The sequence below is a fragment of the Colletes latitarsis genome, chromosome 11 (assembly GCF_051014445.1).
Source record: "Colletes latitarsis isolate SP2378_abdomen chromosome 11, iyColLati1, whole genome shotgun sequence".
Taxonomy (NCBI): domain Eukaryota; kingdom Metazoa; phylum Arthropoda; class Insecta; order Hymenoptera; family Colletidae; genus Colletes; species Colletes latitarsis.
Window position 1 is genome coordinate 18,800,071 of NC_135144.1, and position 12,783 is coordinate 18,812,853.

General features: G+C 35.2%; 2 protein-coding genes across 7 annotated transcripts in view; one reads left to right on the forward strand and one right to left on the reverse strand.

Annotated features, from left to right (window-relative positions):
* The window catches only part of Lim3 (Lim3 homeobox protein), a 144,487-nt gene extending 133,346 nt beyond the window's left edge, over positions 1-11,141 (forward strand). For 2 of the 3 annotated variants that reach the window (XM_076778946.1, XM_076778947.1), the window contains exons 10-13: positions 6,643-6,695; positions 7,785-7,978; positions 9,130-9,564; positions 9,736-11,141. The gene's annotated coding sequence lies outside the window, so the exon portion shown is untranslated. The remainder of the gene's footprint in view (positions 1-6,642; positions 6,696-7,784; positions 7,979-9,129; positions 9,565-9,735) is intronic. The other variant, XM_076778945.1, reaches the window with a different exon arrangement.
* Cnn (phosphodiesterase 4D interacting protein centrosomin) overlaps positions 1-12,543 on the reverse strand; it is a 50,061-nt gene extending 37,518 nt beyond the window's left edge. For 3 of the 4 annotated variants that reach the window (XM_076778941.1, XM_076778944.1, XM_076778940.1), the window contains exon 1: positions 9,458-9,817. In XM_076778941.1, coding sequence (XP_076635056.1) covers positions 9,458-9,579 — 122 coding nt within the window. In that variant the 5' untranslated portion in view covers positions 9,580-9,817. Of the gene's footprint in view, positions 1-9,457; positions 9,818-12,478 lie in introns of those variants that run through there. The other variant, XM_076778942.1, reaches the window with a different exon arrangement.
* Positions 12,544-12,783: the final 240 nt, after the last annotated feature.

Genomic DNA, 12,783 nt, shown 5'->3' on the forward strand with positions numbered 1-12,783 from the left:
ATAAAGCTAATCTTAAGGATTTTTTTTTGAGAGATTCGAATAAAATATAATAAATTCTTTTGCATACGTTTATGTACTTATCGAAGATGGAGAGAAAATTTATTTACATTTAATCATCTGTATGTACAGAGTGAAAAATTTTCCTGGTAGATTGGATAGATCCTGGGAAAAATTTTAATGGTAGACTCTAGAGGCCAAAATAAGACGAAAATCAAGAATACCAATTTGTCGATCGAGGCTTCGTAAAAAAGTTATTAACGTTCAAAGTTGGACTACCGCGCGCAGCTGTTCGCCGATTGCCGTTCCACAGACGCAACTTTAAACGTTAATAACTTATTAACGAAGCCTCCATCGACAAATCGGTATTCTTGATTTTCGTCTTATTTTGACTTCCAGAATCTAACGTTAAAATTTCCCCCCTGAATATCTCGTATATTTGAAATTAAACAAATGAAAAATAAGAAGCTCTCCTCTGAATGTATAATATTTAAATCGACAACGATTTAACTTTCGCCAGACGATACTCAGCGTACCTTCGCGTAAGATAATTTCAACGTTAAATTCCCGATCTCATTCCGTCAAAGATGAAGACGGTACGTTTCTTGGCAAAGTCTATTTAGAAACTGCAAGATGCACGTAATCCGTTCACCTTACCGTGGACGTCCTCCTTTCGGCCGCGCACCCCAACATCCGACTCTAGATATATATTTAAGCGCAACCCTTACGTACGCGTTTAACTAATCCGGATCCAGACTTCTCGGAATCTCAGGACGCCTCAGAAGACGCTCCGTCCGCAAACGACGACGACGGGGGGGGCCACCAAAAGGGCGACGCCGCGTTGATATTATTATTGCAGACTTTACGAGGTACACGGCGAGTTTACGTAAAGGAAATTCTAACCGTGAAATTCAACGTGGGACCGCAGAATGCGCATTAATTCTGTCGAAAACGGTTTTCGCGGCGACGATTCTGGATGCCGGGCGCGAAAGAAAATTGGAAGCGACTCGCGTAATAAGCGGCCGACGATAAATTTGCGATATTACGTTCCCCGCTATTATGCCAGAAAACGAATCTGTATTATTTGGGATACGGTCAGATGAAAGATGACGGAAGAATCGTGGGAAATTATGTACACTTTGACGGCCGTTGTCACGTACGCGTGATAATAAATTCTACCCACAGGCCTTCGGGGTTATGGGGTTTTTTTTAAATTTTGCACAGTTGTAGATTTAGTTGTCAGGTTTAGGAGTATGTAACGTTATACTTTTTAATTTTTTAAATATTAATGATTAAAGTTTCATTATTATTTATTAATACAATTTTAATCTATCGATAATCAATTACCACCATGGGACGTGATAGTAAAGTGAGATTATTGTAAATAAATTCAAATAGTCAAATTCACACACTGGGTGTTCGACCACGCCTGGGAAAAATTTTAATGGGGGATTCTAGAGGCCAAAATAAGACGAAGATCAAGAGTACCAATTTTGTTGATGGAGGCTTCGTTAAAAATACTACTCCTATTTTATTTCTTACTATTTATAAACAAAATTGGATCAATACGAAATATATTTTAAGTGATATTTAATTCTACATAGCAGAAATTAAATGATTCTTACAATTGACCAATTACGAAAGTGTTGCAAGTTCATTTGCAGCTCGTAAATATTAATTATTTTAGTTTTTGCCTAAAACAAAATTATATAAATTAGTAGAAACATTGCCAGACTGGACATAATTAGTGATTTGCTTTCAAAATAAACGGTCCATATGTTACACATTTAAATAAATACAAAAGACACTTTATTTGAAAGTTAACTAGCATTTTTATGTATGAATTTCATTATTAAAATTTATCTATATTAAGAGAAAAATCTTTCGTAGTTGTCGGGAATCGAACCTGGACCAACCGGGTAAGAATCTGTTAATTTACTATCACGTCCAATGGTGGTAATTGAAATTTGATAGATTAAAATTATTTCCAGATAACAATGAAAGTTTAATCATTAATATTGCAAAAATTACTCAGTATCTGTTCCTATAATCTTATATATTTTTATAACCGGATAACTAAATCCACAAGTGTTTAATGTTTTAACAAAATTGATAACCCGAAGGCCTTGCCCTCTCGTAAGTATTTAAATATATAAATACAGAAGCTGAGGAATTTTAAGAAATATATTTAGAGATAATCTGTGGGTAATGTTTGTTGCTACAAGAAACTTTGACGAGGTTGGTAACAATCGTTTCGACCCATTTAATACCTGCAGTATTTATTAATGTTTAGTTTATCGATTTCCGTCCGGACACAGGCGCGATTCGATCAAGTAATTTTCCACGACAATTCGATTCAAAGTGGAAATAATAATAAAAACAATATTACGGAATGACGCACAGAGTTGTAGTCATCTGACAAGTTGGAGGGGGTGGGTTGTGTAAGTAGTCAATACTGGGGAGCAGATATGGCGGCGTGGACCGAAACAGAAGCAGCCAGTACGAGCTTTAATCAGCTCTACAGTATATGTTCGCTGTATAGGATTTCACCTACTAATTGCAATTACAACGGTATTTAATTAGTGGATAAAATTGTCGGAGAAAATCGAAAGACTTTGACGTAACATTTCTAAAAAAAACGAGTTTAATATCAATTATAATTTTTTATATTTCGCATTTATTTAAAAAGTTAATAGAATATTTATGTACAAGGAGACGAAATTATCGAATTTCTTTCATAGGCAGTAAATAATATTAAATATATTATGTTTGTCGAATTATAAAATAAAATCGAAAGACTTTGACGTAACATTTCTAAAAAACGAGTTTAATATCAATTCTAATTTCTTATCTTTCGCATTTATTTAAAAATTTAATACAATATTTATGTACAAGGAGACGAAATTATCGAATTTCTTTTATAGGTAGCAAATAATATTAAATATATTATGTTTGTCGAATTATAAAATAAAATCACGCGTTGTATTCGTGAGAGGTTAACAAAGTTCGACGATATTTTGTATACACTTTTAATCTGTCGAGTGGTTCGATTAAAAAGTGAGAAACAGCCAACGATACCCCGGATATATGCAGGGTCATCGAAATTATTAACAAAAAATAAATGTCTGTTGGAAAAGATGCAAATTAAGACATTGTTCGTTAATTTTGCATAACTTTAAAATGGAATTAGAAATATACAAAATGGTTTCTGAGGATATCTAGAACGTGTGATAGGAAATCATTTGCTATTACAGAAACAAAATATCACAGAACATTAATTCTACAAGAAATCTGGACTGGTATGAAAGAAACTTGCCCGTACTACCGTTAATGCGTAAACGTGCTTGAATTATTAATTAATAAATGCGTAGCTTCGATACGCAAGCTGATTGGCATTGACTGCGTCGCAATTCTTTCATTCTTCACTCTCATAGTCAACATTGGAAATTTTGTTCAATCGAAACACGTTGCAGCCCATGTGCAAATAAAAACAGATCATCGTTTTATTGTTTCTTCGTAAATTTTAATGTGGTTAAAAGAGTAACTACTACGACAACTTTTAAGTTGCGTTGTTTACAATTGCCTAAAATCAAAGTTTTGGTCTTCTAAACAATTTTAGGATTTTAGACTGGCAGTCAACGTGTTAAGAAATTTCTTGTTATTTTCGAAAAGTAATTTCCTCCAATATAAATAGTGTTTTATAAATTGGTTCTGTCGCGATAAAAAAAAAAAAAAACACTAAACTACACTGAACGAAATCATTCCAGCGCCTCTATCAATCCTCTGCTTATTCTCGGAGTAATTGACACGACAATAATCGCCGGGCCATCTTGTATTTTCATCGTGAATCAAGTTTAATATTGTACCATCGTGCAACGCGTGTTGAGCCATTGCAGAATGACCGCGTTCGCGTTGACGTGCAAAGTTCCCTCAATTACCGGATCGTTAAACGTATTAACTTGCCCAGTTAAACAATTAGCTCGAGCCTGTCGAATGGAAACATTGTTTACGGTGAGATGCACGGGCTGCAGCCATGTTCTTACGTTTGGGACGCGTGGGTGGACGAAAGAGTTCGTCGGAAGCATTCGACGAACGCTCGCGACACTTACGAGGAAATAAAATACGAACTGTCCGACTTCGAACGTGCTTTTACAGAACTATAGCTTTGATAAAATATTTAACGTTGATACTCAACGATTTTTTAAATATAAATAATCGAAGTTACGTACCTTGATACACTATACTAAAATCTTTATTTCGAAAGAAGAGATTCTGTACGTAACTAGAATGCATTATAATGTCGTTTAGTACAGGATAAGTGAAGCCATTCTTATTCCTTGACACACCAGCCTGATCTGGGTTAGGTTAAATTGAAAATTTTAATTTGTTTGTTTCTTTTAAATGAAACTTTTACCAACGTATTTGTAAGCGTTTTCCGATTAAAATGAGACCAAACACGACATAATTTGCTTTTAACCTACTCCCAATGGAGTACAAAATCGTGTTAAATACGCGAATATGATCCAAGTTATCGTGTACGGTCTTGTTTTAATCAGAAAAACCTGATAAATATATTAGTATCCCATTAACAGAAACTGGAAAATAAATAAGTTTCACATTTTGTTATTCTTGTTTATCCTTCTGTGAACTGAAAATTAACAGTGCTTTTTATTCAAGATTCGCTGTATTAAATTCGAAAACAACATTTTTATGATACACGTATGTTGAGGAACGGTATATTTTAAACCAGTGCCATAACAGATTCTACTGGACCTTGTCAGAAATTGTTAGCAATTCTCGGACGTGTCCATCCTTTGTTAGGGAACCAATACGCACGCAAATCGGTGTAATTTACTCTGACGTGTCGCGTTTCCACGCACATGCGATGGTTCGCTGATAAATCGGAACAGATATGCTTTGTTTACCAATAATTTTCCGGCTGGAAAGAGTGGAGCATCCCCGATAAGAAGAACAACGTAATCTCGGTCCAGTCGGTCGATATATTATATGTACAAACGATGTTTAATCTAAAGCGAAAGTTTTCCAAAGTGAGGGGATCGAAGAAGAAAATTTCCACGTAGAGAAATGTGGAGACTACGACACCGTAATTGCAACGAAAAATTGTAAAGAAATAAAGTCTTTATTGTCATTTTTAAACGATATTTGTAAAAGCAAATTAATTTCAAACTGCCTGGATACTGCCGGTTACGTTTGTATTATAATAAATAATTTCGCAACGAAGTATAACGAGGTCGACTCGATTTGCAATCACAGAACGTTGACCTCGTGCAATATTCAACGAATGAAATGCAACAGAGTACAATACTATTAAATCGTATTAAGGTTTTTTCGCAATTCATCGTTATACTGCGAATGTTTATGCATTTATGGGAAATTTTAGTCCTCGAGAAACTACAAAGTGTATTTAATATGCAAAATATGAGAAATACTTTGAGTAAAATACGAATTATTATATGTAAGGGTTGAGACAACCCTCTACGAAGCTACCATTTTATTAATTCTATTAATAAAAGTATAAACTACTAATACTAGTTATAAACTGCAATCCAAGATGGCGTCTGTCAGATTGGAGACACGGCTATTTCACGCGCCATTTAGTAATTTCTTAAGTGGACAAACGATCATTTTTACCGTGTTGTAATCTAACTTTTAGCTAGCTTTTCATTTCGATCGGTAAAATGTATAATTGAACCGTAAACAGTGCGTTGATTTTTTATTTTTTCGATATTCTCTAACTTCTATCCATTCGTCTATCGTAAGAAAGAGCGCGCATGCGCAGGAATGCCATTTACATATCAGTTGAGGAAAGACAAAGTCTAGTAATTTCTCAAGTGCACAAACGGTCATTTTTAGGGTGCTATCACGTACTTTTTAGCAAGCTTTCGATTTTGATCGGTGAAATGTATAATTCGATCGAAAACAGTGCGTTGGTTTTTTTATTTTTTCGATATTCTCTAACCTCTATCCATTCGTCTATCGTAAGAAAGCTCCCATTTCGTTAATTCTATCGATAAAAATATTAATGCAATAATGAAAAATGAACTAATTGTGTCACTTTTCTTGGAGAGAGATATTTTCCTTCCCCTGAATCAACGAACGATTGAAATGCAAACGAAACTTGCATTCTCGGTTTGTTCGTCATTTGCTTCATTGGCGATAGATTTCCCGGGAACCGAGTTAATTATGAACTCTAAATTAGGGAATTAGGGCTCACGTTTAAGGTAGTTTTAAATCACAGAATGGCAATGATGAATTGAAACAGAGGATTTGCTTGGATGATTCAGATACTTTAACACTGTTTTAATGCCTCGCCAAGCAAACTGTTAATCACCACAGTTTACTTCTGACTCAGTCCATGCACAAAACAACAATTCATCGTTCGAAGTCATTGATACATACCCCTTGCGGTATCTTTCCTATTGCGCGTCTGGTAATCTAAATTAATTAGAAACAAATAGTTTAAATCTACAGATATTTTCGTATATTGTATTAAATGTTGTTATACCGGGATTACAAAATCGTGAAATATATTTACTGCGTGCAAATACAGTTACAAGTAAAAGAAATTAGCTAAAAAATAATTAAATAATTCATTGATTTGATCATCTATTCTTCTATTTCTAGGTGGAACCATTCTGGGGATTTCAAGGAAACATCAAAGTTCCAAGGACCGTACTGTAAGATATATGAAAATAATTGCTAATTATAGTACAATTATTACTAATAATGCAGTGTGCAGGGTGTTCGACCACCCCCGGGAAAAATTTTAACGGGAGATTCTAGAGGTCAAAATAAGACGAAAATCAAGAATACCAATTTGTTGATCGAGGCTTCGTTAAAAAGTTATTAACGTTTAAAGTTTTACCAGTACTGAATTTTTTTCTCGAAAATGAGCAGGATTTTTGGGGTATGTCTATTCACCAAAAATGATTGTAATTGACCCTTGCAACCGAAAATAATTTTTCCAAAACGATTTGAAATTTTTTTTTTCATCCTAAAATTTCACACCTTCTCGAATTTTTTTCTAGAAAGTAGGTAGGATTTCGAGGGTATATTTAATGACCAAAAATGCTTGTAATTGACCCGTGTAATTAAATATAATTTTTGTAGAATGATTTGAAAATTTTTTTTCCCGCTGAAAAATTTCACACCTTCTCGAATTTTTTTCTAGAAAGTGGGTAGAATTTCGAGGATATGTGTAATGACCAAAAATGCTTGTGATTGACCCCTGTAATTAAATATAATTTTTTTAGAATGATTTGAAACTTTTCAATTTCACCGAAAAATTTCAACATCTACTCGAATTTTTTTCTCGAAACTGAATAGGATTTTGGGGATATGTCTGTTCACCAAAAATTATTGTAATTGACCCCCGTAACCGAAAATAATTTTTCCAGAATGATTTGAAACTTTTCAATTTAATTTTTTAATAACTTTTTAACGGAGCCTCTATCGACAAATTGGTATTCTTGATTTTCGTCTTATTTTGGCCTCTAGAATCTCCCATTAAAATTTTTCCCAAGGATAGCCAAACACCCTGTATAATTATATTTTATCTGGTACATTTTTGTACACTAGATTTTATTTCGTTAAGCGTAAAAGTATTTTATTTTGACAATGAAAGATCTCGAGCATGGAAATTTGAACTACTACAAAATTTTTAGAACCTACAAATATAAGTGAAATATCCATCGAAGCAACAAATTCAGGAACACTGTAACGTAGCACAGCTCTTAAAATATATCTGTTTGGCACTATGGTTGCAGATTTCGTGGAACTTGAGCGACCCCAGGGGAACGAAGACGACTGCATTTTAGCAATTTCTTTGATTCTTGTTCCCGCGACGAAGCATTTCTTACATTTGTTTGAGGCTGTCAAACTGAACTCGGCCGTCACGCATCGAAAAACTAACAAGCAACGTTTTCCTCGAGAATATTCACGACAAACAATCTAAATTTAGGTAACGAAAGGGTGAACACATCTTTTATATGGCTTCGGTTGTTTTGATCCAGCGACTCGTTTCCGCCGCGAAAAACAATTTTCTCGATGATAATTTTAACGTTCAAAGGAAAGACTGGCGTTTTACAATTCTATTTTAAACGTGCAAGCGGCTTGAAAACAACTATTGTTCCACGATGGTAACAAATTTCAAACCTGAAGCGAAGAATATAAATAGTTTCAGTTAAAGAACAATTTAATTTCCCTCATCGAGTGTCCTGAGAATCTAAATTACTTAAAACTTGAAAGCTTTTGTAAAAATAAAACTCTCGTCGAGTTTATAGAACCTCGAGGAATTTCTGAAAAATTCGACACATTTTTGCAGCGCTGGGTCAACTTAAAATAATCGTCTAATCCTAGAAACCCAATGGGCATAGGTAAAGCTGCCAAATTACAATGTGTCTGCAGAGGGTTAATTATACTATACGTTCCTAGATTAATTCATTTCTACATTGCAAGCAAGTTAACATTATGATTTTAGAATCGTAAATTTACTGAAATAATGCAGGAGAAAATATTGCATTTCAATAGTCTGCTAAAATTATAGATAAAATAAAAGTCGCTAAAAGTAACCGTTGGGTATTATAAAATGTCCACTTTTAATTTATATTGTAGAAAAAGTAGCGCCAATATTTGAATTTGACTCTTATTATAGAATCATAAATTTACTAAAATACTACAGCAGAAAATATTGCATTTCAATAGTCTGCTAAAATTATAGATAAAATAAAAGTCACTAAAAGTAACCGTTGGGTATTATAAAATGTCCACTTTTAATTTATATTGTAGAAAAAGTAGCGCCAATATTTGAATTTGACTATTATTATAGAATCATAAATTTACTAAAATACTACAGCAGAAAATATTGCATTTCAATAGTCTGCTAAAATTATAAATAAAATAAAAGTCACTAAAAGTAACCGTTGGGTATTATAAAATGTCCACTTTTATACTGTAGAAAAAGTGGAACCAATGTTTTTGTTGTCACAATTAGAGTCATAACAGGGACTAGAACTGATTGCTTAAATGAAGAATACATATTTGATATTAGTCAATGTTATTTACCAATAAACCCTTCCTAAAAATCTAATATTTACTTCGTTTTCTTTTCAGCGCAATCGATGTAATAAATGCAGGGGTTGCACCACCTTAAGAATGACGTCATGCTGGCAGAAAAATGGGGCAACACGGAACAGAGTAAAACGAAATGGGACAAACGCCTTCCCGTGAATTGCAAAAACAGCCTGGACCGATTTACAACGATACCGCCTGTGTATGAAGCAAATGATAAAATGTTCAGTGTCGCGTGCAATGCTTAAGACCATCCTAAATAAAAATCCAAGTAAAAGTATTCAAGAACCGAATCGATTGCATTCCAGTTTCTTTCTAAACGCTGTATAAACGAGAGACGAAACTCTGGTCAGATCGGCGATGTACTCACTTCCGGAATGGACTGTAAACGGTGCCCCAAACGTTCGTCCTGGTCGGCGATGGCGGGCTATTTTGCTGTTGATTGGAATATCCGTAGCCGGCGAAAAACATATTGCGGTAATTGTTCCTCATCGAACCGCTTAACAATACTATAAAACGTCTGTACAAATAAACGGCGAGTCCTCGAGTCTCGAACCCCACGTAGAAACTTACAAATAAAACGGTAACAACAACGACAACGGTGTCAACAATCTGTAAGATAATACTAATAAAAACTTGTACTTTCAGTGAAAACGCTTTGGCACGTTTATTTGGCACATGAATGTCAATCTATCCGGGAGTATCGTAAAGGAAAACCCCGCCCCTGGACTGGTCAGTATTAAAAATCACTTTCGACGATTATGTTCGCGTTGTCAGACCGTCGAAAAAATCCGTTAAGCGTGCCGCGTTAGCGCGGACGACCTATATGCTGCTCCTGGACCGATCAATGAGATAACTCTTGCTCAAGACGACACGCCAGATGATTCGCTCGTACGTCGCACGTTACTGTTCCACACACTGTCTAACAACGTGCAAGCGTCGCGCGTGTTCACCCCTGAGAACGGCACCCTGTCACTGAATCAGCAGTTTATACTTGAACACAGTCCTCTTGGAAGAAAGTGATCGCTTTCTCGCGGGTCTGTCGTCTTCCATCGCAAAATTGATATTTGGATACGCGCGTCGACCGAAGTTAGAAGGAAAGATTTCGCCTGTCCAACCGTGGAAACGGACTCGTTTTGTTCTTATCGGTAAAACGCGATAGGGCGATACGCGTGAACACGTTCACTTTCGAATAAATGACACGAGATCGTCAAATGTCTCGTGCTCCAGCGACGGATCATGCGCGACTAACGACAGGCAGCGACGCTGCCCGCGGAGGGACCGGGACGACAGGAGGCGGAGGGTTTAAGGTCGAGAAGATTCGTGCACGACCCGAGGAGCGACGAGGATAGACGAACGGACCCCGTCGCGGACGAAAGGGGAACAGAGACACGCGTCGGAGCGGAGATAAAGAGCAGACAGTGCACGCATGGCTGGGGGGAGAGTCGAATGACAAAAACAGATAGAAGCGGGGTTGCTACCAGACAAAACGAAACGAAACGCGGTGTGTATCGGTCAAACGCAGTGTCTCTCATTAGAGCTCGAGCCGGAAGATGTTCGACTGTAGGAAAACCCCCGCTTTGAAGAGGAGAAGCAGAGAGGAATTAGAAACTGTTTTAGACGACGTGTCTGTTATGATGGTAATCCCTACCGAACGGGCAGGAAAGTTAACCCCTTAGTGCAGTCTCTCGCAAACTTTTCGAAAGACATCCTACTAAAATTAACTGAAACGAACTGTGGCTCGCCCTGCTTTTCGACACACCTATTTGATACTATTTTAATTAAGAATTAATATTTATGGTGCACGTTATTAACCCATTTGTATCATTGTCGTATATAGGAGGTGTAGCGCGTAACTATCGCCATCTTCCGAAAGATCCTACAATCGTAGATTTACTGGAAATATTCGCGGATTTATCGTTCGCATTTTGACAAAATTAAATTTGATTTGAGAACCGCTATGGCAAAGAATAACCTCCAACCTTGTTGAATGCGATAGTCACTGTTTAAATATACAACGAATAATTCAACAATTATTGTGCATGATATACAGACAGTTTAAAAGTATTAATGTGATCTTGTTTTCATATATTTTTGAATGCATCTATGTACCACAGTTTATAACACAAAATGCAAGCAGTGTTAAATTACAGTATTTTATAGAACATTTAATTTATAAATATACCATCGCGAATTTTTAATTAATAGTTTAAGGAGTTTATAAAGTTTGATGTATTTTACATAAAATATCAAGATTTAGTTTATGTATGGAATGCTTAGAGGTATCAGTGTTATACTTGGTTTTCATATAGTGTTCAATTTTTTAGATTACTTGAAAATGCATTCATAAAATTCTACATCGTATCTTTATGTCAGCTCACTCTAACTAAATTTGCTTTGTATTACTTTAATCTCTAAAATATTCTATCAAGCTTAAAGTATTACAGTAATTTAAAATATTAATATTTCATTATGTTATAATTGTTAATTAACTTTTCAAAAATCAGTTGCAATGAATTATTTTTGTATTTTAAGGTAATGAAAGTTTCTACCTCTTTATAGTTGTTGAATTTGATCATTTTTTAACAATATTACTTGATGGATCGATGATTCTTTTCATTCATAGTAAGATTATAAATTCAATGTACGTACACATGTTATTTAACCAGTCAGTTTTATCCTTACCATTTGTGTTCTAAAAAGATTCTTCCAAGAAAATGACAATTACAGAAAATACATTTTAACTATCGCAAACACTATAATTTGATGTTCTACTAGAAACTATTAAAATCATTATTACCTTCCATAAGACTTATTTCATACATTTCTTAATTGAAATTGTAATCCTATACTGTGAAAAATTGCAATCTACAGATATTAATTATACAAGGTGAGGCCGAATAACATGTACTAGCGAGCACGAGGTGGATCCTTATGAAAAAATAAGAACAGAATGTGGAATAAAATCTTTATTTAAAAGCTTAGTTTTCGAGAAAATTGAGTTTGAAAATTCTATTCGTACGTACGCTGCTACGGCCAAGTTAAGTTCGTCGAGCATCGTATAACGCGTATCGTGTTTAGGTCTGTTGTTCGTTAAAAGTCTTCTGTGTATTTTTTGTCGAGCTCGGTAACGTTTAAAACTTTCGCGACTTATAAAATAATTTATAAAACTTACATATCCTATAAATTATTACACTATACGTATCACCATATACAATTTTAATGTCAAACGCGAAATGCGTACAAATGTCATTCGTTAAAGTTTCTTTTGAAATCGTAGGACACATAAATTAAAGAGACAACAATTTACGAAGAAACCAGACCCCCCCCCCTTTTTCGAAGATAAAAATAGTGTCGCACACAACGAACAGAATTTTACAAATGTACTTACGCATCGAAGTAATTCATCACTGCAACCGTGTCGTCCAAAACATCCCCCATGTTTCATTTAATCTCACAACAATATATCATTTAAAAAAACACATTAAAAATGGAACCAGCCCAAACACACGTTCGCTCTCAACCGTCAAATTTCAAAACATTGATTCTCAATGCTTCCGCAGCACGCGCTAAGTACACGTGCTGCGCATTTGCATCGCGCCATTTTGTTAGTTCTACCAACGACAAAGCTACATCTTCACCCTACGCAGTAAAATGTCCCTAGTAGAACCGTAGCTCCATTCGGTTGTTGCATCT